Source organism: Blastocystis hominis (assembly GCF_000151665.1).
Source record: "Blastocystis hominis, Singapore isolate B (sub-type 7) whole genome shotgun sequence assembly, scaffold_5".
Taxonomy (NCBI): Eukaryota; class Bigyra; order Opalinata; family Blastocystidae; genus Blastocystis; species Blastocystis hominis.
In genome coordinates, this window is record NW_013171860.1 from 23,264 (window position 1) to 49,331 (window position 26,068).

A 26,068-nucleotide genomic window follows, 5' to 3' on the forward strand; every position below is an offset into this window, starting at 1 on the left:
CGCAGGAACATTCTATGTCGATAGGAAAACAAGAGAAGTTCACAGTAACTACTATTATTATAGAGCCATACTGTAAATACCGAATGACAGAATAGTGTCCAGAGAATCAGAGAGATGGCGGTTGGGTCGCACGGTGTATTATTATTATTACCTGGTGAAAAGATGCATGAAGGGATGTACTCCTATTTGTGTCTTTGGCTCTTATTTGTTCGTTTTTTGACCCTCTTTGTTTTATTATGGTACACTTTAGAAACCTTGAATACCAACAATTTCGGATTGTTCACATATTTTTCAAATGCAGTGAGCCTGATTCTGCAGAATATAGTTGCCATTTTTCTTTACAATTCTATTGCTGTCTCGGTGATATCAGAATGATTGTTTGTATCGTTATTGATACATCTGGTCATATGAATCAGTTGACAGCTTCAAGGCAATCCATCATCACTGTAGCTAAGAATTCTGTATTTTATGAATGAACATGCTAACGTTCAAAGGCTATCACATTAGTTAATTTATGCCCCGATCAGTGTATGATTGCCTTGTTCACTGGAAAGATGCAGAGGAAGGTTAAACTCTATACCAAAGAGGAGGCAACCAAAGTATCCATCTATCCTTATCGTCCTATCTAGCTAATATTGAAGATTGAAGCAGTGGATGTTACAAATTACCCGAATTTGATAACCAATGCTGTAGAGACGATGAATGAGTTTCTGCAATCTGAAGAATGCGATACCTACGTATTTCTTTTTTTTTGTGAACTCACTTCTAGGGAAGAGGCCGTATTCGCCAGCTTTCTATTCCTGTACAATATGTTCTTTACGCATCGCCGCTTTCTTTAAAGTTCAAAGGACCCGAGCAAATCACCCATCTCTTTCGTTGGGATACCCGCTTCACAGCCTTCATCATCAATTCTCCCGTCTATTACCCCAGCAACGCCAACACGAACACGAACACCCCCCCTACCGCCACCCATCCGGATCTCAAAGACACCTTCCTGCACTACCTCTGCACCAGCACAAACAGCCAAGTGATCGAAGTGTCGCCCGCCTCCGTTCTCCAGCTGAGCATCCGGCAATTCCTCGTCCCCTCCCCCGACCCCGACTCCCTGGCGCGCCGCTTGCTCGCTCCCTTGTACCCCTCCATCCAAATCCAGCTGAACCCCTCGTTCGTCCAGCAGCAACGCATCGATTTCCTCGCGATCGTCGTTCCGCTCATAGACACTTCGCTCGATCCGAAGGCTTCGCGCAGCCAACTCCTCGATCAGTTCTACGCCAGTCCTCCCGAATCGCCTCTCTTTTATTGCTACCCCGAGCAGCGCGACAAGCAGAGCGTGTTCCCTGCGTTCCAGCTTCGCGGCGTGGCGTACAACGAGAAAGAATCCATGGAGAAAGCGCTCGCGGAGAGCAAGCTTCCGGTCGATTCGATCACAGTCGATCCGAATCAGGTCGTCGAATCCACCAGTCGAGTTCTGGACCTGCTCATGCGGGCGGTGAAGGAGATGAAGGAGAAGAAGGAAGTGCCGTTTTTGTTTGGCGAGGACGAGCACGTGTATGGAATGATTCAGCTCGTCGACCAGCATTCTGTGCAGATGCTCTTCTTTCCGCCCGACTTCCCGCTGCTTTTGAGTTTTATCAGGGGTAATCAGTTTGAGAAAATCGTGGCGTGGATTCAGACAATTCCGTTGCAGTACATACCGCCCATCTATGCATTTCTGACAAGAAAGAATATTCAGCTTCCTTTTCCGTGTCCTGCTCTTCCTCCGAGAAGGAAGAGATCCGATAAATTGTTTATATAGTACTTGCTGTTTGTTTGGACATAGAGTTTAATTTTGGAGATGGCCGAGCCACTCGAACTCTTGTTCTTTCGAGACTATCTCCTGCATCCCGATCTGGGGGTAAAATCAGAGGAGGCTCAAACGTTGAATCTCACCATTTCCAAGGGAGGGCAGCTATATCCGATGAAAAAGGAAGAAGAAGTAAGTATCCAGCCGTATGCAGTACTCCGTAGTATTCATTTGCCGAGAAGATCAACTTCTCGAAGAGTTTGGAGATGGAAGAACAATTCCGTGATTACTTAACGGGAGAAGTTCAGTATGACCCCACTACCAGTCGAACGCATTATCGAAGACGCAGCAAAAAGAAGGATAATCTGTTTTTCGATTCTCTAGATGATGGCTTCTATATCCTTATAATCCTTTCTTTTTACAGCTTTCTTCATTGTACTCGCAGATGATACGATATCTCTTTCCTCCTCGGAAATGGGGAGTCCGAACCAAAATAAATCATTCCTATACAGAAAAACAAAGCATGATCACAAGAATCGGTCAGAACGCTCAAATGCATCGATTGTTGCTCGGAAGCGATTATCTCAACCATTGGATACAAATGAGACAGAATCTTCCAAAGTGGAAACTGATTCCTTGCCAGAGTGTGATTTGGTGGATTATCATTGGAAAGGAAGTCGCAAACCACTGATTCTCAATTCATTTGTAATGGTTTGGAGAAACTTGCTGGATCGTGACTTTGTAACTTGGGATGATCGTACCGAGCAGTCGATTTATAAAGATGTTTGGATCTTCTTCGTTTCGTTTTGATTTGTAGCTCGAAAGTCGTCTCGAAAAGGAAGAAATAAAACGGATCGTAACATATATCAAACAAAGAATTCAGGATATTTTATTTTCTGTTTGTGAATGAAACCCTATCAAGACTCTTTAGACGATTCAGAAGACCGCTCCGTGGACTGGAAGTATACCGGGAGGTTTCTACAGTTTGGAGAATTGACATACAAACTGCCCTCTACCGGCGAGCTTTCTGTGGGCGAGATACGCTATAATAAGAGGTAGAAATACGAATGCGTGCGAAGAACCACGAAAAACCAGATGATCGACGGTTTTCCGCCATTTCTTTGTCTTAGGATTAGGAACCCTTATTTTGCCTATTGTGAGAGGATCTGTATACACAGAGCCACATATTCTACTTGTTCGTTGTTATCGACCTGCTCTCGAGTCCTATGTGTTGAGTTTACCTGCTGGTTTGCATGTACTCATATCGTTCTATTTGTAGGACTGGTTGACAAGGATGAAAACCCCGAGGACGCTGCACTTCGTGAATTGCAGGAGGAAACTGGATTTATTGGCAAGCTGTCGGAAGTATGTACTTCACTGAACGTTTTTCTGTAGTGCCAATTCGATATTCCGTACTACTCGGACCCTTGGAAAAGCAATGAACAGCAACGACTTTTCATTGTTGAAATCGACGTGGACGAAATGGCCAACAAGAGTCCCCATCAGCAACTGGAAGAAGATGAGAGCATCTCAACCGTAATTGTGCCCATTTCAAAGCTTAGCGAGTTCATCCGATGTAGAATCACTGGATTTCACTTATTCATAGCGGAGGAATCGAAGGGAATCATTGTTTCGACGTCAATTTTCTTTGTTGCCTCCATCATGTCGAACTCCTTTTCTCTGTAATCCTTGGCTATCAGCGCGTGTCATCACTTCTTCTGCTGCTTGTAATTAACCGAACTAATAATAATCATGCTGCGTTGCATGCTTGCTCCTGTTCTTGTTTGTTGCATCACATTGTTTGTGTGAGAGAATGCTTTCTCTCGTTCCTTACAGCGAATCTTCGGAGGACTCGTCGAGTGAATCGGAGCAGTTGAGTGACGAGGTCCAACACAATACAGAGGCATGGGTTGAAAGGAATGGATGATTGGTAGGAGAAAAAGGAGAAACAAGAGGAAACCAAATCGGCAGAAGCAAATCCAAAGAAACCTGTAATTCCGTCGTTTACAGATGCTTTTGAAAATACAGATAAACCAGAATATTTAATGACTCGTAAATCTGTAGAATCGTCGAGGCAAAGTGAGATCTAGGAGAAGGCAAGTGCAATCAAGTTTTTCAACAAGAATCCGCCTTCCAAAAGAATCGCGACTGGGAAGGAAGAGACGGTATACACAAATTTTCTCAAAATGAGAGACTAGCGCGAAGAGCAGTTGGAACGCGAGGCACGCGAACGCGAAGAAGCTGCGAAGAGACGTACAGAAGAGGAGATCAAGAACGAACAGGAGCGTCTCGAGCGTGTCCGAATGGAACGCAGTCTCTTTGACGATTTCTACAAAAGTGTGTGATGGGAGCGAATGAATCGACGTGTAGTGAAGCGGGAAGGTCACGAAAAGTTCAAGGAGAAGCTGAAGCGACAACGGCAGCGCGGCCAGTCTGGAATCGGCGAGAACTTCCGCGTGTGGCGCAGCGAGGAAGACATGATCCTCCGTCAGCAATACCAATGCAATGTTAGTTTGAACAAACACGGGAATCTACCTTAACACTTCCAAAGAGAGCGTTTACGAAGAGGAAGGAAGCAAAGAATCCCACACATCCGGTCAACAAGGAGAAAACCACAGACAAAATGAGCAGATAGCCCACGCTCTCGACGACCACGAGGACGTTATCAAGGTTGAACGCCACCACGAGATAGTAGACAGAGAACGCGAGCGCGTAGACACCGGACGACGCGGGCGCCAAGAAGCTCATCCACCACCAGTGGTAGTTCTCTGCGCAGAGCAGCGAGTAGGTCAGCACGATGCTGATCTCGCTCGTGGTCACCAGCAGGATCAGCAGCACGGCGAAGAGGAACCCGAAGAGATAGTACCCGTAGCCCATCCACACGGAGGACAGGAAGAAGTACAGCTCCACGAAGATCACGCCGAAGGGCACCAGGCCGCCCACCAGGATCAGCGGCAGCTTGCGGATGTACCAGGGCTGCGGCGGGATCTCGCGCGGGATCGCGCTGGTGGCGACGGGAGGCTCGTAGACGGGTCTGCGCAGCGCGCTGAGCGCGCCGAGGACGACGAGAGGGAAGGAGAGACAGAGCCAGATGGCGACGAGCTTGAGGATGGAGAGGAAGGAGACGGCGGTGGTGGAGTGGTAGGCGGCGGAGAGCGCGTTCTGCAGCCCGTAGATGCCGAAGACGACGGTGGGGAGGAGCGTGCCGGCGAGGAGGATGGCGCGCTTGAAGTGGACGCCGCCCCAGCTGCGGTAGAAGAAGAGGGAGACGCGGCCGTTGAGGAAGCTCATGAGCACGTAGAGCGCGAGGAGGAGGTTGAGCGCGACGCCGCGGTTCTCGGGAGTGACCATGCCCGCGAGCGCGAGCAGCACGCTGCCGAGCGCCATGCCGAGCAGCTGCGCGCCGCTGCCGAGCAGCACGGCGAGGAGGAGCGTGCCGTGCTCGGGAGGGCGGAAGCAGTCGGCGTGGACCATCTTCCAGCCGCTGTCCTCGATGTCCAGGTCCTCGCTCTCGTCGGTGGGCAGCTGGCCGTGAGGACGGCAAAAGAAGGCCTACGCGGTTGTAGCGAGCGAAGTCCTGGAAGACGGTGCGGACGACGATGAACGCGACCATGCCGCTGAGGAAGAGCAGCACCAGCAGCGAGTTCAGAATGCTGAACCAGTGGATGCGACGCGTCTCTTCGATGAACTGGCTGTTGCTGTACCGGTCGAAGCGGTGCGACCACTCGGTGGTCGACGGCAGCCACTGCACCGAATAGCTGAAGATCACGTGCACTTCCTGCGTGTTAGACGAGTAACAAAAGAGCTGTACGCCGTGGGGACCGGGCTGCGCGCCCTTGCCCTGGATGCTCATCGACGGGATCTTTTCTTGCTGGCAGGCGGAGGGAACTTCGTTCAGCGAGGAGTAGCGAATGCTCCGCGGAGCGATCTCGAAGCCGACTATGCTGCTGAGCTCCGCGGATTCGTCGTTGTAGAAGATCTTGAAGTCAAGGTGGTTGTTGAGCGCGTAGCCCATCGAAGTGTTGTTCCCGTACTGAACGAGAATGCCTCCCACGGGATAGCCGTGCTCGTAGTACACGGAACCGTCGGTAGTGCGGATGTTCATGATACCGGGGAGGTTATCCACCAGGATCTCCGCCAGATACTCATTATCAATAAACTCGATGAATTTCTTGACCTGCTTCTCATCGTAGTCCATTTCGCCAATGGCCACACCTACCATTCATTTAAAATACATAACCGTCCACATGTAGAGTTTTCCTTAAAACGTACATCATACAAGGAATTCTCGATATGGTTCGCCATGATCAGCTCGCCCAGTGAAGATGCCTTGTGCATCGTTTCCTTTGGCTACCGAAATTACGAACAGAACAAACACGCCATACCTTGGGAAACGGCAAGTAGTAGTACTCGTACGGAATGTGGGTCTTCGAAGAAGAGAGTCCGTTGACCTTTAGGTTGATTAAATCACCAACCTTGAAAGAGTTCTTCTGGCTTGAAAAAAGACCAGCACTAGCGATCGAGCACAGAAACAACGCAACGAGAACTTTGAAGAGCATTGAATTCCTGTAAAATATGTGAAAATGCCAGCCAAACCGTTTGTTTCTGAAACGTGTGAAATTCTCTCCGTGATTTATCTTTCGGTCAGTCTATCGATCCCTAATCTTAGAAGGAGCTTTCCTTAGGTAATGCATAACCAATCTAGACTGAATCGAATCGTGAGCAGTAATAGATGTCTGCATCTCAAAAATAAAGGGAGTGTTTTAATGTGGGCGCTTTAGCAAAAAAAGTGTCATCTTCCAGTGAACTGGTTGAAGCTTGCGCTGATGTTCCCATACTCTTATTTAGCAATCCGCGGATCCATCACACTCGCTGTACAATCGATTCTTCTGGAACGTTCGAGGGCGTTCTAAACATACCCAATAATATCTTTTTAAAAAATAACGGGAACTATGTCCGATGATATAAGCGAAGAACAGTTACCAATGAGTAAGGAAGATTATGACAAGGCGATTGCGCAAATCGAAAAGGTGAACCAATCTGTCTCAAAGTATGAGTGGACGATGGAACGTCTCCAAGCAAAGAGAGAAAAGCTATTGATGCAGGCTGTCATTGCCTATTGGAAATCAATTGCTTTGAAAGACGATTTCTTATATTCTATCCGCCTTAACTACAGCACCTATGAGTATGACTGTGGTATGTTGAATGAAAATCTAACACGGGAATTACTGAACCTGGATGGTATTATGAGCAACGGAAATGATGACATCCGTGCACGCCGTAAAGATCAAGTCAAGAGAGTGCTTTTCCTGCAAGAGGCTGTCACTAAGCTTCATGAAAAGGCTGTCGCACTTTCTGTATTTTACCGTTCTTGTGTAGCACAGCCGCGCTACCAGGCTCTTCTTGCCCAGCCTTCACCTCAACCTGAAGTGGAGCTTCCCACTTCTCCCGTGCCTGCTTCCGATGTGGAACAGGAAGCCGATGAGCCGCGTCCGACCGTTCAGAAGCAGCCATCTCTTCAGCGCCAGAAGTCGGTCCATTTGATCCCGGTGATGTCTCCTGAAGAGTTCGACAAGCTGCAGAAACAGAACTCGATGGGGAGTCGAGGCGTTTCGAGCGAAGTATCGAACGCGAGCAGCTCCGCAGCGGCACGTCGAAAGCACAACCGCGAGAAAAAGCAGCGAAAACTGCAAAGACAACGAGAACGAAGACGAGAAGAGCAGGAGCAACAGGAGCAACAGGAGCGAGAAGAAGAGCAAAGAAGAAAAATGGAAGAGGAAGAAAGAGAGCAGCGAGAGAAAGAGGAGGAAGAGCGAAGAAGAAAAATGGAAGAGGAGGAAGAGGAGAAGAGAAAGCTGAAAGAACAACAAGAAAAAGAAGAAGAAGAGAGGAAGAAGAAGGAAATGGAAATGCAGCATCAACGCGAATTGGAAGAAGAAGAAGAAGAGAGAAAGAGACAACAAAAACTCGCGGAGGAAGAGAGAAAGAAGCGTGAATTGGAGGAAGAAGAGAGAAAGAAGCGTGAATTGGAGGAGGAAGAAGAGCGTAAAAAACGCGAGCAGAAGCGAATTGAAGCGCGACGCAGAGCCGAAGAGAAGCGAAAAGCGACCGAAGAGGCGCGTTTGCAAGCCGAAGAGGCGCGACACAAGGCCGAAGAAGCGGCGAAACGAGCCGAAGAAGCGGCGAAGCAGGCGGAAGAAGCGCGTCGGAAAGCGGAGGAAGCGGAAGCGATGGAAGTGGAATCGAGCGAAAGCGAATCTTCATCGATGGAAGAAGAAGAAGAAGCGACGCCGGAAGTGGACGAAGTGGACGAGATTCAAGGCGATTACATGCCGAAATATCAATGGCTTCGTCAGGGCAACAAGCTGAATTTGATCTTGGTAAACGTGGATTTCGACAAATCTTCGCTTCACTGCGTCACCAAACCCGCATCGCCGACGCCCAAACTCATCATTCAGGGCTATCGAATCGTGCAGGAGACGCGGCCGCAGGGCTATTACGGTGTGCTCTACGGCATGAGACCGTCGTTTAAATACGTGCCGTTCACGACGGTGATTCAATTGCCGGATATCAAAGTGGATTTGTCGCAGGCGCCGAAAGTGCTGTACTATGACGATGAAAGCGTGATGCAGGTGACGTATACCATCAAGCAGGAAGAGACGAAGCGAGCGCCGTCTCGACCGCAGAGACGATGGGATGCCGAGGATGACGGGTATGGAAGATATTACCCGCGATACTCTGGCTATTCGCGAAGTCCGTTCGATGCGTACGAAGATCCGTATCGAAGGTCGACCCCGATGTCGTTCTCTCCGTTCTTTGGAGGTAATTTCTGGTAAGACAGAAAGAAGAGTTGAGTTGTTGTTTTATGGAAGTGTTTGTGACAAACAGAAGAAGACTGATGATAGGGCGTGAGAGAAATAACATGGCTGCTTTTCTTTACAGCGTGTTTTATGAAGCGCTTTCCCTTGGGTTGCAGAATGGGAGACTCGGGACTTCCCTCCATGTCAAGCAATTTTATCGTGTTGGACGACCTTCCCGCCTCGCTGGACTGCGAGGATTCGCGAGGCGCGGAGGCGAAGGGACGCTGTTCTGTGGAGGAGGGCGAAGGCGAAGCGAATGTGGATTTCTTTTTCGTAAGTGTAATATTGTCGTTCATATTGTTATGAGTATTGGTATCGTTTTGGTTCACTGAAGTGCTTGCTGATGGGAAATCGGCAACTGGTTTCAGCGAAGGCTGCGAGAAGGGAGTGTGCGTTTCGACATGGGTTTGGCTCGAGAACTGGCTGGTTGAGTCTGTTTTGGATTGAGATACCTGGCTCTCGCGGAGTTTTTCCTCTTCGATTTCCATCTCCATTCGATCCACTTCGTCCATCAAATCCATTTCCTCCTTCGCATCCAACGCATCCAATTTGTGCAATTCGCTTTCTTCACGTCTCTCCATTGTCCGCTTCGATTGATGCACGTACTGCGATTCGACGGCCATTTGCGACCCCGAATCCAAAGCATTGAAGAAGTCCTCCACGTCCTCTTCGCTCTTTACTGGTCCTGGCCGTTTGACGGCGATCGAAATGGCTGGAGCAGAAGCCATCGATGCAGCACCCGAAACAAGGGAGGAATTCGTGGTTGATTTGGAGGATCGTTGAGAGGAATGAAAGAGAGATTCGTGCTGAATCGCTTCACGGTTCGAATGGTGAAATGATTCACGATGTGAATTATGAGATTGATTCATTGCTTCATAATTCATTTCGTGAGTCATTTCATGATTCAATTGTTGATTCAATTGTTGATTCATTCCATCATTCAATTGTTGATTCATTCCATCATTCAATTGTTGATTCATTCCATCATTCATTCCACTCTCCCCATTTTCATTCACTTGTTCCACTCCTTCCAAACTCCTCGTCGATTTCTCTGAATCCATTTCCATCGCTCCCTTCATTTCCTTCATCGCTTTTTCCCTTTCCTTCTCTCTCTTCTTTCGACTCATCTCCACAATCCGCTCAAACTCCATCGGATGCAGCACGCACTTCATCACTTCCTGCTCTTCCAGCGGCATCCACCCCTTCTGCACCCATTCCAGCACGTCTTCAGCCAGCGATCGGCTCATCATCACCGTCTGCGTGTCCGTCAAAACCGACTCCGACGAGTTCTCCACCTCCTTAAAAACCACGAAAAACGAATCGGAAGACGCCGGAAAACTCGCTTCTTCGAGATGAACGGCGCCTTGAGCGGACCGAACGATTTCGATGTAGGGACTGGACGTGGAAAGGAAATGAAAAGTGAAAGAATGGAAGAGAGACGCGCGTTTGGGAAGGGGCGATGTGTCGATAGGGAAGGTGGATTGTTTGGGAGCGAAATGAAGAGGATTTGGAAGAAGAAGAAGCAGACAAGTAGAAGAAGATGAGTTCGAGATAGGAAGGAGCGCATCGATGAAGGTCGGAGTGACGATAAACGCGCAGTCGATGAGGGCTTGGAGTAGTTTGCCAGTGACTAGTGTAAATGTCGAAACGTTTGTGTACTTTCGAAAGCGTCCTCGACGATCAAGTACTGAACTTCCTTTGGTTGATAGGATTTGAGATAATGGGCTCCTAAAAAAATAAGGAACAAACAAAATGAGGAAATACCGAGCTGCTTGCACTTCGCTTGGAGTGTCTTACGTTGCGGCGCAGGAACACGTGAAAAGCAGATTACAAACGGCTCCCATGATATTCTGCTCGTTACAACACACAATGAACAAGAAACGTACTGAAAACTATACGAACTCGTAAGAGAGAGAACCCCGCACTCGTCCGCTTTCGTAAGAGTGATTGATTTAAATGCTACAATCAATGAAATTCAAAAAGCACTAACGGATTTGATTCCATTTCGACCCATGCTTTGTATTCATGTCTTGAATGCTTAACTTCATTACTGAGGACGGCTCGGATGCGTCATAATGATTGTCGACTTCCAGACAGATATGCTGGCGGGAAATCGCGCTTTGGGAGATACGGATTGTCGACGCTATTTGATAACCCAAAACAAACATTTCAAACAGGAACCACGCCCAATCGTCCATTTCCCGCAAAAGAGCATATACTTCTTTTCTACCCGCTAGAACCCATTCTCCATTACTACGAGAGCTCAAATCCTCCAAAATCCACATCCCCAAAAAAGTCTGTGAACAAACACTCCACACATCACGGTTACAGGTCATCTACCGTCCAGGTCGACAGCGGCACCACCTCCTTCTGCGCCCGGGTCATCTTCGCCCACTTCTGATAATCCCCCAAATCCACGGTCACGAACGGGACGTTGGTGCGATGTCTTGCGAGATAGCCATAAGTAGACCGCGTCGTCAACACCATCGTGTCCGCCAGACTCAGCAGATAATTCTCCAAGAGCGCACACGTGAACCCCGGATCAGCCTTCTTCTGCCTTCCTTTATTCGTATGCTTCATTTCACACTGCGTAAACGCCACCATCTCCCCGAACTCCTCCTTCCACGCGTCCTTCTGCGCGTCCTGATCCGACACCACATACCACAGCACCGGTAGCTTCGCCTTCATTTTCACCTCAATGCGATCGCGTTCGTTCGGATCCGCGCGTCGCAGATTCATTCCCTGCGCCGCTCCGTTCTGGAACGAGTTCGTGAGCGACGACGCGTACGCCTTGAACACAGCCACGTCTTTTTCGTTCAAAAAGCGGCCCCAGCGCGTGCCTTCATGGCCCATTCCGCCGGTTCGGACGTGGATCCCGATCACATAATGGCTCTCCCACTGCACGCGCGCTTGGAACGAAGCGATCTGCGCCTGCACCCAGGGCCGAGGCGTCATGGCCTCGCGGTAGAGGAAGCGGAGCACGTGATGGACCATTTCCTGCGGGGCTACGAGCGTTTTGGCCATGATTCCGCGATCGGTGATCCAGGATTTATCGCTGCGCTCTTTGATGAGCTGCTGCACGGTGAGGCAGGTCGACCGCATGACGATGAACTTCGCATCGACCTTGCCGTGACACGCGTCGACCGGGCTAAACGGACATTGGTTGGTCTTTTCGACGATTAACGTGTCGGGGTCGCGCTCCCAGACTACAGAAAAGAAGGGCGGTGCGCGTACCTTTCTCGGTGATCACCTCGAATTGGAACGGCAGGTAGAAGTAGCTACGCAGCGTGTCCCAGTCGTACACTAAAAACTTGCGGTTGGAGCGCATCGCGATCAGCATTACTTCCGCGAAGACCGCGAGATTGTTCCCGATCCCCGCGAATATCGGCCAGAAGACGATGTATTTGCTGTTGGGGTCGCTGAGATCGAAGTTGTTCTGGTGGTCTGCGAATTCTAAGAGAAGGTTGCGACGCTTCAGCCAGAGTCGCTTGGCTCGCGTTGAGTTTGTGGCGGGCGGAGGGATCGCTTGCTCCCAGCCCTCGTTGGATTCGCTGCAGTCGAAATCGGTTAAGCGAAAAAGACTCGATTTCGAAACGCTTTCGGCGAGAGGCGTGTTCTGGCAGTTGGAAGATTCGGTTTCGGGGAGGGATTGATCGGAGGAGGAGGAGGAGGACTGCATTTGCTGGCTCATGGAGTCGAGAACCGCGTCGAACTCGTCGTGGCCTGATGCAGAGGAAGAAATGGAACGATCAGGCTGCGAGTTGGATGCGTTGGATCCAGAAAAGTCCGAGTTCGAATCCGAGTCTGAGTCCGAGGCGGAATCGATATCGTTCAGACTGTTCATTGCGTTCTCGTTGACATCGTTGAGATCGTTGTCTCCGAGATCTGGATTGCTCATACTTGGCTCGTTTGCACCGCATACATTATTTATACAGTTGACACTTTCTGCACCGCCTGCACTGCCTGCACCGCCTGCACTATTTACACCGCTTACACCAGTCACGGAATATACACCACGAACAGAATCCATAGAACCAGCCAACCCTACGGAGTGTTGGCTATTGAGTACACTCATAGATTCTGGCAGTTTTCCAAGTTCCACAGAGTTTTTCACATTTACAGGAGACTGGACTGCTGTGAGCACCGAATTATCTTTCCCATCCTTACGAAGAAAAAATGACGGGGATGATGTAGGAATTGACTGAAGAGATGACATTACAGAAGAAAGAATCGGTTTTATCCTGTCATCTCGATAGAACGAATTCCCATTGGTTCCAGAAATCATGTCCGAAGACAAATACTTCCAATTCAAACTGATTACAACTACAAGCATTACCAACATACAAAACAACGGTAATGCTAAGATCTTGACAAGTCCTCTTCCTGGACGCACTTTCCCACCTGACATCGTTGTGAAAAAACAATATTATGTATATGGCCGACTTCATTCCTCAAACAAACTACCAACAACCTCTTTTCAACAAACAAATACACAATCATACAAGTCTCTCTACCTGTGATTACTGATTCTTGCAATCACTCTTGCATCTAGCACAGCTGGCACAGTTAATAATAATTACAAAGATCGTAACAATGAGAATAACGATCGTGGCAGCCAAGCAGTACTTTTCGAGCTGCTCGAAGATGAACTCTCTGCAATCTGGACCCTTAGGATCAGCTGTGCAAGTTTCTCCAGTCTCTTCAAGACCCGTGTATCCGCAGCACTTCAGAGCATTCTGCATATTCTTCCAACTCTCCGCGTTGGCCTCATTAGTAACATAGCTCATTGTGAAATTGTCAACCTTGTCGATAATGGAGGAGTTTCCGCTCTCCTTCAGCTTCATGCCGACAGTGACCACAATAATGGCAACCGTAGCAACCACACAGATAATGCTCAGGATAGTAATCAGAATACTGTACAAATAAAGAAGGCAGCCTCCATACGAAGCGCAAATTCCAATAATACCGAACACCACCAACAATCCTCCAATCAGGTAACCAACTCCCATTAAAACACTCAGACTGCTGAGCACTGGGGGGATATTATCAACCTTGTTGAGATATACGGTAAAACCAAGAACGACAAGTCCCAAAACGATCAGGACACCGTTCATAAAGTTCATGCATGCTTTTCCTTCAGCTTTATCTTTGGACATTCTTTATATAACTATAATTTAAAAAAATTATATATGTTTTGAGTCGTAAATCCGTTTCACGGCGGAATATGAGTAGTATTGAAATCCCCTAAATAAATATTCGGCTGGCACAGTCGAGTATTGTTATGAAGTAATTCGAAGTATACGTTTCATCTACTCTTGTTGCACTTCGTTTTGAGATTTAGGCAATTATGACACCGCAACGAAGAGATCTGAAACATGTTTTTGAAAGACTTTGTTGTCATCTTCGTGTTTGCTCAAAGCATCGATACCAGTAGCATAACGCTATAGAAGGACGTATGAAGCATATAAAGCTAGTATACTTTATTTCACCAAGCTCATTCTTTTTTATGATTCATATCCGATCGCTGGTCCAACAGCACGTTGATACTGCCACAGACATCTATAATACGAAATACAGCGAAAGTCGATGGAAACACGGTTAAGACACATTGACCTCGATTACTTACAGATATTCTAGATTTTGATGAAAACTGCGGAGTCGAGATAGAATTGCCAGATTGTAACGATATGTCTTGCGTTTTTTTAAAAGTGACTCCCCAAGAGGGGTATTATTCAAATCAGGAGTAAGGCAATTGTTATTAAAGTCTATATGTGAAGGTTTACTTTCGAACTTTCTCGAAGTGATTACTATCCATATACACCTCCAAAATGCCGTTTAGTGACAGAAGTGAGCTCTAGTTTATTCGAGTGAGTGTTGACAGATATTCCATCCTAACATTGACCAGGAGGGTCACGTATGTTTGAATATTCTGCGTGAAGACTGGTCTCCAGCCATCGATTTTACACAGATCGCATGTTCTCTTCAATACCTACTCCAACAACCCAATGTGGAAGACCCGCTGAATGAGGGTATGTATATTTGATGAAGACCGCCTCTATTTGTAGAAGCTGCTCTCGCTTTTAAGAGTGATCCGGAGAAATACCAAATGGTCGTTTTTCGTTTTTGTTATCAAACATCCGATTCATATTATTAATAATAGTAATGAAAGCGAGACATTCTCACAGCGGTACAACACGAAAGGGAGAGAAAAAGAATTGCCATTAGCAAAGAAACAACCTCCCAGATGATTAGAGAGATTTGCTTATCGGCAGGAATAACAACTGTACAATCAGGTTCCTGGCAGGTCGGATTCAGTTGCATGGTACCGTTCCATCCACAGCACCCTATTACCTCTTGGATGTCGTCCCAGTGAGGTTGCACAAACGTTGAGTTAATCATTCTACCAAACTTATCGATAATATAATTCGTATTTAAGAGAGAGTTGAAATTCTAGTCATAAGGCAGCAGCAAAACAAATACGATGAGTAATACAATACAAAGAAAAATGAAGCCAATGCAACAGATTACGCACAACACGAAATAAAAGTAGACCCAGCATCCCTTGCAAAGAGCTCCAAAGCCAAGAATGGCCATGATCGAAAGAAACAGAGCGAACAAAAAACTAACGATATAAACAAATCGCAACTCAGGGAGGCTCTGCTTCTGTAGGGCAATTAACACAAATGTAATGATGACCAAGGAAAGTACAAGAAGTATAATATTCGTTGTCATAAGGCAGCAGTGACCTTTCTTCTTGTCATGAGAGGTTCCCATACTCAAAGACGATAACTACAAAAAAAACATGCTAAAATAACACACAGTGTTTAACAAACAATTCAAATATATACTCTCTGAAAATAGGGTTGAGTTAGCGTAGGACGGCAACTCTTGGGAGTTGGAGACACTCTTTCACACACTCTTTGCTCCTCCAGCAAATCAGCAACCATGAGGAGTGGAACGTGATCCGATGGACAGGAATCGTTAGGGAGGGCCTTCACGCCTCTCATTTGCTGGTTCTTAGGCAAGTCGAGCACACTCCGCAGTTCTACATGTGCAGGGTCATAGAAAATATAGTCGATGCAGCCGATGAATTTATAAGTGTAGTTCGTGAACAACGGCTCATCATGACAGTAATAGTCATCGTATGCGCTTCGTAGCTGAATGTACGGGTTTCTACCCTTAACAAGCACAAAAAAACACACAGGAATCGGAAATAATTGTACACCTTGGAATGCGGTTTCGAATTGGAGTCCATCGTCACAAAGAGCGGCAAATCCCCGTATTTCTCGCGCACAGCCCGAATCGCACTCATCAGCATCATCGCCTGGAAGAGCTTCACCTGGGGCAGCTGGGGGTCCCAATGAATGTGCGACGTGGCGACGATCAATCGCTTTCCCGCTACAACTCAGCGCGAATCGCAGCGCAAACTCTCGCGATGGCGGAAAATCCCGATCAGCGCCGATTTGTTCTGGCACAAATAGTTCGTTTTCTCTTCGAACTTGCGTGGCGACGGGATTTCGACGTCCTGGACGATCTGCGCGCGCTGCTTCAGCGCTTCGTCGGGTTCGAAGACGTCGTTGAATTGATCGCTCAGCTTCCCGATCAGGTCTTTCGCCAGTTTGTCGTTTTCTTTCATCAGTTCGTTGTACGACACCTCGAAGCTGCGCTCGCACGTGTAGGCGTCGCTGTAAATGATGCAGAGCCCGTCTCTCCGAGGCGCGCGGCGTCCGTAGAGGAATTTGTAGCCGCAGAGAGTGAGCTTCGCTCGCCAGAACTGCGAGAACTTGTCGACTTCTTGGAGACAGGCGAAGTGGGGATGCATTTTCACGAGCCTGGTGAGGGTTAAAGCGTGGCGATGCTTGTCGCGCGAGAAGGGAGAGGCTCCCTCTTCGGCGGCATTGCGTAGTGCGAAGCAAATTGCGAGAATGTTCCAGTCGACAATGGAGAATTGCAGAGTATTGAGAGAGTAAATGATCGCTGGTTCGAGTTCGTCTAGATTGGTGGTCAGCTCTAAAATGCGATTTCGATTTTCGAGGAAGGTTGATTTGGGGGCTAATACATAAAGACACGTTGTGCTGTATTGGAAAGAACGTTTCTGCGCGTGAGAACGAAATGCGAACAATACGGCGAATGTGGAGAACGCGTTGATCACAGCGGATTGCTGTGCTTTCGGGCAGCTGAGGTAAACCCAGCAGTCTCGCTCGCTTAACTCGGCGGTAAAGGCAAGGAATTTCTGAAAAGTGGGCTCAATCACGTCGAGATTGGGCACGTAGTTGGAGAAAGAGGGAATGAGGATCGTGGCCGTCAATCGCGGAGCTTGACGGAACATGGAAATGAAAGGTTCGAAAAAGTCCTATGGAATGAATCGAAAGAAAGAAGCGTGGATTACCGATTCAATGGATGGAGAAGTTGGGCAAATGAACAAATAGGATCCTTGCATGATGGAGAAGCGCTTTCGGAGCTGCGAATAAAAAGCAGGCTCTTGAATCACGCGCCATCGACTCTGATCCACCGAATGAACAAACACATTTAACAAATAAGGATTGGTCAATGACTTATTCACGATCAAAGCATCGCTGTCTACGATCGGTTTGTTTTCATCGCTCGCGAGAAACTCTGGATCGAGATCCCACGCCTCCAGATCCGCTTTCGTTACAAGGACAATCACATTTCCTTTTCCCATCTTCTTCAGGTTGTTCTTCTTATTCTTGTAGCTCTTCTTTTTATCATCCAAAAGATACTTCATGCAGTCATTTTCCAAAAAGACGGAATGCCTGGTTGTGAAAATGATTCGATTCCCATTTAAAACAGAGAAGGGGTGCTACAAAACAATAACAACAAAGGAAACAAAGGGGTACAGTGTATTCCAAAATTGCTGGGAACGAACTTCTTTGCAGGACCCGACAGTAACTCTGAAATACCCGTTGGAATAATCGACAACAGTGGTCAAAGGAACTTTGTTGTTGCGTAAAGTTGTAGACTTCTCGAGAGAGACAAACGGTATTGAAACAAATCTCTGACAGATCTGCTTTCACTTTGTTTTTGCAGTGGTCTATAGCATCTGGAAGACCAATCAGAGAATAGTAATTTTGGTTGCGAATAAGAGCAGCAGGAGGTGCACAACTAGGAAAACAGTGCAGTTCCTAGAACCTAAGCAACATGCAAACAAAAAGCAAACATCCTCCGACAACAAATCCAGATACTGTCTTCCTAAATCAGCCAAAGGATAGTTAGTCTGAAGAAGCTTGTTTAGTATATCCAAAACACTGTTCAAAGCGCCGGATAAACCATCTATATACGTAATATACTCCATATGGAGTTTCCATTTCTCTCCGTCTTGATACACAGAAACTCCAGGGAAATCGCTCTTAAACGCATTGACGTACAGATACTGCCTGTAGGTAATCTCTGGATCCTCTGTACTCTCCACAATTTTCAACTCTTTCTTTAAGCGGTTTTCCAAATCAATCTCGCTGGGGAGAAGATGATAATTCTCCATCTTCAAACGACCGCCCGTCAAAGATACAAAGATAAAGGTAATGTGCCAAAGCTCCTCCAAAACTTGATTCCAACGAACAAACAAATGAACAAACAACACACTAAACGTACGCTTAGTCCTCAACACGCACTCCCACCAGTTTCTGGTACAGACCCATGAATCGCAATTCCTTTCGCCACTTGAACTTCTTCACCAGCTCCGGATCTCCCAGCTCGGTAATCTGGTGATGCCACACGGGGAACGCCAGCGGCTCCAGCAGCCAATACACAATGGGCATCATGTATCTCCACGGACTATCCATAAACACGCCATATCGCTTCTACCTGTACCAAGCAGGCTTGTGGTACTCAATGAAGATGGCCTTTCCGCCCACGGGCACGGACATCATGATTCGATTGATCACCTTGTACTTCGTGTCATCAGGGACTTCGTGCAGCAGAAGGAACGACAGTCTACGCGTTAGATCGTGAGTGTGGATGTCTGTACGCAGCGTCGTAGGCTTTGTCTTCCTCGGGATGGTGCGTGGCGGCATCTTCCAAGATGCAACCTCCGTTGCAAGGATACTGCGACATTTTGCGGTTGCACGACGCCACCTGGATCGGCATGATATCGCAGCAGTTGTAGGTACCCGTGGGACCGAGTTTCTTCGACACCGTGGCAACGAGCTTGCCGTAGGTGCTACCGCATTGCAAAAGCTTCTGGCCGGGCTTCAGCTCCTCGCAAACCATGTTGGCCAGAGGTTGGAAGTAACCAAACAGAATGGCTTGGACGACCAACTGGCGGTCCAGCATCTTCACGTTCTTGGGCTTCACATAGCACCAAGTATAGATCTTCTCCATGTAATCGGGGACACGGTAATCCTCGGGCACAGGACGCTGCTCCTTGGTGTACACCACGGGCGCAATCTGCTGCATCGCTAGACATCAAAATGCGCAAACTGTAGCAAACCGGGAGTAGTTCTTCTCAACATCGTTTTCAGCCCATTGACTGCCAGCGGGGCTGTCTTCTGTGAAAGGGAGCGGAGCACAAACATTGAATCTAGCCAAATAGAAAGTCCTGATGAATGTCGCTATTCCCGCGGGTGGAAATTGCCACCCAAAAATGTCTGATCGTACGACTCAAGAAACGGAGGACGGAGAGGGAAGAGAACCCCTGTATGATCCAGATTATGACTACTATTCGATTGACAACATTCTCGAGGAAGATGTACTTTTGAAGGTGAAGACAGTGGTGCCTATTCCCCATGCAAAGCAATTCCGTGAATGCAAGGAGGATGGAGTTATTCCCGCCAACACCGAGTTGGAGCTTCCGGGTTGGTTGGTCCTTCCATTGATTCGCGACGGGACACTGGAGCTCGTGGAGCCCAAGGAGTTTTCATCCAAGTTTTTGTAGATCGAGTGCTTCGTGGTTAATAATAGATCTCAAGTTTGGGCTGAGCCGACTGCCGTGAATATTCGTAGCAAGTGTCCAGTGTTTTATTCTCTGGGAATGAAAGTGGCTCAGCTTACGCATAATCCATCGTTGTTACTGCTATTATTGCGATCGTTTCTCGATCGATCTCAACTTATTTCAAAGACAGCGCAAAGCCGATATGACCAGGATAATTCGTCGTTTCTTCTTCAATTAACAAAGTAATTTTGTAATGTGATGCCATGTAAAAGCTAGTTCTGAGCAGATATTCTATCGTTCTGTAGTGAAGGATGTAATGGATGAGAATGAGTGGCGAATGAAGAGTTGTCAAGAGAACAGCTACGTGTCTCTTGACTTTGTGTCAAAGCGACCACATGTAACATAGCAAAGTCAGTTTTGGCTCTAAACCAAGTTGATGTTTGTTGAACACGCATGGTTTTGAATGGAGTAATGAGTGGATTTTGATTTGTAGTGGTGTCAGAGTGAGAGAGAGAGGAAGATAGAAATAGGAGGTGAATCAAGGGAAACAGAATGTTGCTATTTGGACAGCTAACGAGCAGATGAATCGAAAAAAAATAGGAAATAAGCTGAAATGGAGAATGGAAAGACCTATCCATGAAGGTGTAGCATGTAAAGTCGAGAACCAGCCATGTTTCGCTTCCCTATTGACTCATCATTCATTTGTCTATCACACCAAACCAATCCGCAAATCCTTCTCTTGTTCACACATGCATCAATTTCCAACAAACACCTCTTCTTATCATTGTAATTTCATTTCAACTCCATTCAACTTCCTTCTTCCTCCCCCTCCATTAATGCATATGGTGGATTGCCTTCTTCAGCTTGTGGATCGATCTTCCCGGATTGAGATTCTTGGGGCAAGCATGCGTGCAGTTCATAATCGCATGGCATCGATACAGCTTGTACGTATCGTCCAGACTCTTCAGTCTCTCCTCCGTCATCTCATCACGCGAATCGGCGATCCATCGGTACGCTTGCTGCAGAATCGACGGGCCCAGATACTTATCGCCGTGCCACCAGTACGACGGGCACGACGTCGAGCAGCAGGCGCAGAGAATGCACTCGTACAGACCGTCCAGAAGCAGACGATCCTCGTGCGACTGCAGGTTCTCCACCTTGTAGTCCGTGCTCACAGCCGACTTCTTCTGCAGCCACGGCTTGATCGAAGCGTACTGCTCGTAGAAGTTCGTCATATCTGAGCGTTAGGAGGGAGAGGGAGGGCGTACCGGGGATGAGATCCTTGATGACGAACATGTGGGGGAGAGGACGCACCGTCATGGTGTCGGAACCGGGAGTGATCTTGGTAAGGCAGGCAAGACCATTCTCACCGTTGATGTTCATGGCACACGAACCGCAAATACCCTCACGGCACGATCTTCTAAAAGAAAAGGTAGGGTCAATCTGGTTCTTGATCTGGAAAAGGGCATCCAGCACCATGGTACCACAACTACAATAAAAGAGCGTCCCAATCCATACTCACTCACATCAACAGCATATCTCTCCATATGAGGCTTTCGGTCCTTGTTCGGAGTGTAACGGAAAACATCAAACAGCTTATAGGATGGCTACAAAAATAACCAAAATATAGAACCCCATACATGGTGCTGCTGCGCGTTAATCTTCATATCAGTAGAAAAGCAAGATGCCTGAAAAGGAGAAAGGCAAGCACCAGCACGAATGAGTCCATTCGAAAAGAGGCGAGTAGTTCTGGCAAGCATAATCAAACACTGGATACCTCAGAAGAGTAGTACTATAAGCTCCAAGCCTAGATAATAACCATTTGTTTTTTGCAATTCCAAAATTATGGTAGTATCGTATCGATTTGCTTTTCACAGTATTTCGTACACATTATTATTAAATTACTCTTTTGAAAGCAGCGATTCTAGATGCTTGATAAGGACCAAATCGGAATTAGCGGTGTCCTAAGTAAAAGTGACAATAGTTAATTTTCTAAGAGAAATTCGTAGCGAAATCGGGTGCAAGAAAGAGCATTTCCAAAAAAACAATTGAGAGATATGGAAATCATAAACCTTCAGAAGAGACAGGAAACCAAAGAAACTACTAGGAAAGGAACGAAAAACATATTTAGCAAATAAACAATTGTTTGTAAAGGCCATCGAACAAAAAGCAAAAAGGGAAACAGAGTTGGCATATTTCTTAAAATAATAGAATGGTACAGAAGTCCAAAAGTATGCTACTACCATGAAAGTAATGAGCTAGATTTGATCGATAGTATACCAGATTCAGGGTACCTTCTCTCTGACTACATAAGTGGCGAAAAACGGACAATAAATGTAGAAAATCGCACTTACGAAATACAACTATTTCAGGGAGATCATTCCAATGAATATTTGTTAAGCGAAATGAAAGATGGGAAGATTGAGGGTCGTTGCCAATTGTTCAATCGCGGAATCTTGAGTCTTGCATGGACGGTGAAGAATGGCACGCGAATCGGCGACGTTACGAACTATGAGAATGGAAAAGCATTGCGAAAAGAAAGCTGGAACTCTGTCTTCGGGAGTGTAGAGAGAAAAGTAATCGAAAACACCCAAACAGGACTGGTAATGTCAATCCGATGTAGTAGAGGTGACAGTGAAGATGAATCTGAAGAAAATAGGGAGGTTGTTATTTATCGGGGTGGATTTGACGAAGAAATGAATCGCAACGGATATGGAATTGAATATGACAAGGAAACGGGAGAAAAGAATTATCAAGGATACTGGGAAAAGGATAAATTGATACGAATAATACGTGAGTTTGATACCAAGAAGAATTGTATGATCGAATATGTTAATAACATGAATTCGGATATTTGGAACCGAGTGCCTATCTATATTGGAGAGTACTACTGTGAAAACGATACCTTTTTGAGACATGGGACTGGTTATTTGATTGATGAGCTGAGCGGAGCAGCTGTGAGAGAAAGCCAATGGGACCACGGTACGGAAATTAGTGGCGTCGACTTGTTTGACGGATGGTATATACAAGGAATGAAAGAGAGCATTCGAAGCATATTAAGCAATGAGGAACCAGCCGAAGTGGAAAACGAGCCTTTTTTTCCTGAAGTGTGCGTGGAAGTTCACGATAACGAAATATTGAACTTGACGAATCTGGAAGTGTCAGACTTAGTCATTGCTTCCAAAAGTGGTGCCAACATTCAGACTCTTGATTTGAACAAATTCAAGTGGCTACAGTCACTTCGAATCGGGAATGACTGCTTTTCTCAGGTGAAGGTGTTTAACCTCAACGGATTAAGAAGACTACACAGCATCAAGATCGGAAGCAATTCATTTACTTCGCAGAAAGATAGTTATGGAACGGAGCTGGAGAAATCGTTCCATATTTTCAACTGTGAAGAACTGAAATCGGTCAGCATTGGTCGATATAGTTTTTCTGATTTCGCTGGCGAATTTGAGATGAAAGATTTGCCTTGCCTTAGTTCTCTAAAAATAGGATCTGTAGGAAAGGAGTCGTACAACTTTTATTCGGCTTCCTTTGTACTTCTAAGTAGATTTAACTTCGAAAATTGATGTGCTAGACCACTTACATCTTTCATCCATCACTTTAGGCAAGCAATCCTTTTTGAATTCTTCGATAACTCGAATCGAAAGTACAACTCACATATTGGTCGTGTGTAATCCGTTAGATCTTCCAGCATTATTGTCGATAGAACTAGGATGGGAAGCTCTGTGTGGAAACAAAGAGGACCGTAACTGTTCTCTCATAATGCGAAGTACGAATTAACGAAACGTAGTAATTCTCTGTCAGATCTTCCACTCTTTTCTACTCTCACATCTAAGGGAGGCAGTTTCAAATTTACGCGAAGGATCAAATTCGATAGTATTTTCCATCTCTGATTAGTACCTTGTGCAGATATTCCCAATCTTTCTTTTGTTGACCTGCCTCATGGAGCCTTCGAAACAGTAGAGTTAACAACGATTCACAGTACAAACGTGAACTATTTATCATTGCAGACATTAACGACCTGCTGTTCCCCAAGGTATACGGTTACTCGTATATCCAGTCGCTGGAATCAACGATTTGTAATCTCATTTTGCCCGACTGGTTGTGCAATGACATGAAATATGTGAAGTTTGATTTCTCTCGATTTTCTCTTTTGAAATCGTTAGAAATTGGAAACGACAGCTTTCGATTCGTGAAGACATTCACACTCGACGGTTTGCATCAACTGAAAAGTCTAAAGATCGGAAAGAATTCATTCACCCAAGTGAAGCTCGCGCACTGGGAAAATGATTCCAGCGCGATGGCGAAGGCCATCAAATCATCCTCCAAATCATTCCACCTGCTAAATTGCGAACAATTGGAAACTGTAGAGATTGGCGAATGCAGTTTTTCGGATTATACGGGAGGTTTTGAGTTGAGGAATCTTCCAGAATTGCTGTCGATCACGATTGGAAAGGTCAATAGCGTATCAAGGAATTTCTATGCGAGCTCTTTTGTGATTCAAGGTGAAACACTGTTTCCACAAGTGTTATGGTTAGATCTTCCAAAACTCATTTCTATTCGATTGGGCAATTTGTCCTTCCGTGATGCTTTAGAAATTAGCATTGAGGGTATTGGCTTGGAGGCAGGCTGCTGATCTGCGTAGATCTTTATTCTCTGCAATACATCGAAATGGGCTTTTGCGCACTTGGCGCTCGGGATAAAGAGGCGAGTTCGTTAACGATGCGAAGTAAAAATATATAGAAAGCATGCGTGATTTTGAATAGATCTTTTTTCTCTAACGACCATAATCAGTCATAAGGGAAGCAGTTTTGAAAATGTGTCCAAGGTTGTGCTGGAAAGTTGTTGATAAAGAGGAATTTGGATTGTAGATATTCCGAATATTGTATTAGCCGAGTTGAAAGATTCCTTCAAGATGGTTCATTCAAAAACCATCACAAGTAGGTCGAGTTTGAAAGATGAAATTCTAGATGTGTCCATTATTCTTTCTTCCCTCGTTTCGATCCATCACTAAAGTGTAAAAGTTTGATACGAGACATTTTTGGGAATTGAGCTTTACTTTAGATCATTATTATTTGTTTGTTTATATGAACTATTCTGTTGAAGAAAATACCATAACCAGTACTCGGCAGTGAACAGGTATCATTTCCACGATATTCACCTCATGACTGCTACGAATAGGGTGAAATCTCCAGGCATCATTATTTGAGAATAGCCATTAGAGACACAGATAATAGCAAAAGCTATATAATAACAAATCAGTTGCACAACAAATGAATCATAAAAGTAACCCCTATTTTTGGAATTGCAGTAAAGAGGTATTCTTGTGCACCACATCAAATGACATGCAATTGGATTCTCAATAGTATTTATTCAGATTAATAGTAGTTACAATATTTCAAATATACACACGCAATAATGCAATATGCAGTAGTATTACCATTTTGACAAATGCATTTGCCTTCTAGACCTAGTAATTACTTAATATAAATATGCACACTATACAAACCTTTTTATACTATTTGCTCTGTTAAAAATAACACAGAATGAAACTGCTTTTCCCTTTTTTTATGATTTCTCATATTATCATTATTCAATTCCTACAGAATGAAAGAGGAATGTATGGTCTATCTTTTGTGATCATGAATAGCTAATTTGAAAAAGATTTATGGAGCGGAGTATTTGCTAGACGGATACATTACGTACGGCCACCCTGAACCTTTGAGCAAGAATGGAATACGATATACAGTCCAACGATATCAAGGAAAGCACAAGAACGAATTTACTTTACGAACTGAAGCTGGAGACATATTTCTGTTTGAAAATAATGTACTGAAACAAAAATGGCGAGAAGACAAGAATGGGAAGAAATTGGATGAGTTCATCGCCTTCAAGAATGGTCGAGTTGACTTTCACCAGCGATTCCATGATATTCAAAAGAATATAAATAGTAACCGCATTGTGTACCACAAGAAGGGACTTCGAATGGAAATATGGTCAGCCCAAACAGGCCATTTGCTGTATCACGGAGAATGTAACGGTGAACGTCTGAAAGAAGGCTGGGGTATCGAATACGATGAAGAAAGCGGAAATGTGGCTGTGGAAGGGATGTGGAGTAATGGAATATTGAAAGAAGTGATTCGATGTTTCAATGGAGATACGATGACAGAATTGAAGCGAAACGGAGCAGATAGTTTGGATCCAACGAAACGAATTCCGATCTATGTGGGTGGATTTCGCTATGATGAAGACAATGAACGATTTATTCGTGAAGGGAAAGGATGTCTGATTGATGAAAAGACTGGAATGGCAACTCGAGAATGTGAATGGAAAGATGGAAAGGAAGTGAGTGGAATGAATCTATACTGTGGATGGTATAACTATCCTCCGAAACAGATAATGATACGATATTCTCAAGAAATTACAAATATGAGTTTGCAAGTGACCGATTTGATAGTTTCATCGAATTGCTGTAACGATTTGAATGAGTTGAATCTAAACAGTTATGAATTATTACAGTCCATCGAAATC

At 45.8% G+C, this 26,068-nt stretch overlaps 10 protein-coding genes; 4 read left to right on the forward strand and 6 right to left on the reverse strand.

The window, feature by feature from the left end:
• Positions 1–358: 358 nt before the first annotated feature.
• GSBLH_T00003913001 (uncharacterized protein) lies at positions 359–2,232 on the forward strand (the record flags this gene model as incomplete). XM_013042738.1 has 6 exons in its annotated part: positions 359–461; positions 495–599; positions 630–737; positions 770–1,785; positions 1,822–1,975; positions 2,008–2,232. Exons 1-6 carry the CDS (start codon positions 408–410, stop codon positions 2,230–2,232), a joined length of 1,662 nt encoding a protein of 553 aa, XP_012898192.1. The 5' UTR covers positions 359–407.
• A 25-nt stretch (positions 2,233–2,257) lies between these two features.
• Positions 2,258–2,693, forward strand: GSBLH_T00003914001 (uncharacterized protein; the record flags this gene model as incomplete). Its single annotated transcript, XM_013042739.1, has 2 exons — positions 2,258–2,566; positions 2,601–2,693. The coding sequence occupies 2 exons, from the start codon at positions 2,258–2,260 to the stop codon at positions 2,691–2,693; spliced, it is 402 nt and encodes a 133-aa protein (XP_012898193.1).
• Positions 2,694–3,036: 343 nt separating this feature from the next.
• Positions 3,037–3,469, forward strand: GSBLH_T00007169001 (uncharacterized protein; the record flags this gene model as incomplete). Its single annotated transcript, XM_013042740.1, is given in 4 exon segments — positions 3,037–3,049; positions 3,063–3,148; positions 3,179–3,359; positions 3,390–3,469. 4 exon segments carry the CDS (start codon positions 3,037–3,039, stop codon positions 3,467–3,469), a joined length of 360 nt encoding a protein of 119 aa, XP_012898194.1.
• Positions 3,470–4,448: 979 nt separating this feature from the next.
• GSBLH_T00003915001 (uncharacterized protein) lies at positions 4,449–6,005 on the reverse strand (the record flags this gene model as incomplete). The annotated part of the gene is made up of 1 exon (XM_013042741.1): positions 4,449–6,005. One exon carries the CDS (start codon positions 6,003–6,005, stop codon positions 4,449–4,451), a length of 1,557 nt encoding a protein of 518 aa, XP_012898195.1.
• Positions 6,006–6,735: 730 nt separating this feature from the next.
• GSBLH_T00003916001 (uncharacterized protein) lies at positions 6,736–8,651 on the forward strand (the record flags this gene model as incomplete). XM_013042742.1 has 1 exon in its annotated part: positions 6,736–8,651. The coding sequence occupies one exon, from the start codon at positions 6,736–6,738 to the stop codon at positions 8,617–8,619; it is 1,884 nt and encodes a 627-aa protein (XP_012898196.1). The 3' UTR covers positions 8,620–8,651.
• A 1,076-nt stretch (positions 8,652–9,727) lies between these two features.
• Positions 9,728–12,541, reverse strand: GSBLH_T00006738001 (uncharacterized protein; the record flags this gene model as incomplete). The annotated part of the gene is made up of 9 exons (XM_013042743.1): positions 9,728–9,755; positions 9,811–10,273; positions 10,303–10,371; positions 10,408–10,493; positions 10,530–10,602; positions 10,634–10,876; positions 10,901–10,940; positions 10,984–11,849; positions 11,878–12,541. The coding sequence occupies 9 exons, from the start codon at positions 12,539–12,541 to the stop codon at positions 9,728–9,730; spliced, it is 2,532 nt and encodes an 843-aa protein (XP_012898197.1).
• A 593-nt stretch (positions 12,542–13,134) lies between these two features.
• On the reverse strand, positions 13,135–13,766 carry GSBLH_T00003917001 (uncharacterized protein; the record flags this gene model as incomplete). XM_013042744.1 has 1 exon in its annotated part: positions 13,135–13,766. The coding sequence occupies one exon, from the start codon at positions 13,764–13,766 to the stop codon at positions 13,164–13,166; it is 603 nt and encodes a 200-aa protein (XP_012898198.1). The 3' UTR covers positions 13,135–13,163.
• A 1,027-nt stretch (positions 13,767–14,793) lies between these two features.
• On the reverse strand, positions 14,794–15,961 carry GSBLH_T00006739001 (uncharacterized protein; the record flags this gene model as incomplete). Its single annotated transcript, XM_013042745.1, has 4 exons — positions 14,794–15,093; positions 15,172–15,432; positions 15,492–15,816; positions 15,846–15,961. 4 exons carry the CDS (start codon positions 15,959–15,961, stop codon positions 14,794–14,796), a joined length of 1,002 nt encoding a protein of 333 aa, XP_012898199.1.
• A 2,268-nt stretch (positions 15,962–18,229) lies between these two features.
• On the reverse strand, positions 18,230–19,175 carry GSBLH_T00003919001 (uncharacterized protein; the record flags this gene model as incomplete). XM_013042746.1 has 4 exons in its annotated part: positions 18,230–18,435; positions 18,466–18,594; positions 18,629–19,058; positions 19,091–19,175. The coding sequence occupies 4 exons, from the start codon at positions 19,173–19,175 to the stop codon at positions 18,255–18,257; spliced, it is 825 nt and encodes a 274-aa protein (XP_012898200.1). The 3' UTR covers positions 18,230–18,254.
• A 1,131-nt stretch (positions 19,176–20,306) lies between these two features.
• GSBLH_T00003920001 (uncharacterized protein) lies at positions 20,307–21,291 on the reverse strand (the record flags this gene model as incomplete). XM_013042747.1 has 4 exons in its annotated part: positions 20,307–20,768; positions 20,800–21,020; positions 21,050–21,138; positions 21,172–21,291. 4 exons carry the CDS (start codon positions 21,289–21,291, stop codon positions 20,365–20,367), a joined length of 834 nt encoding a protein of 277 aa, XP_012898201.1. The 3' UTR covers positions 20,307–20,364.
• Positions 21,292–26,068: the final 4,777 nt, after the last annotated feature.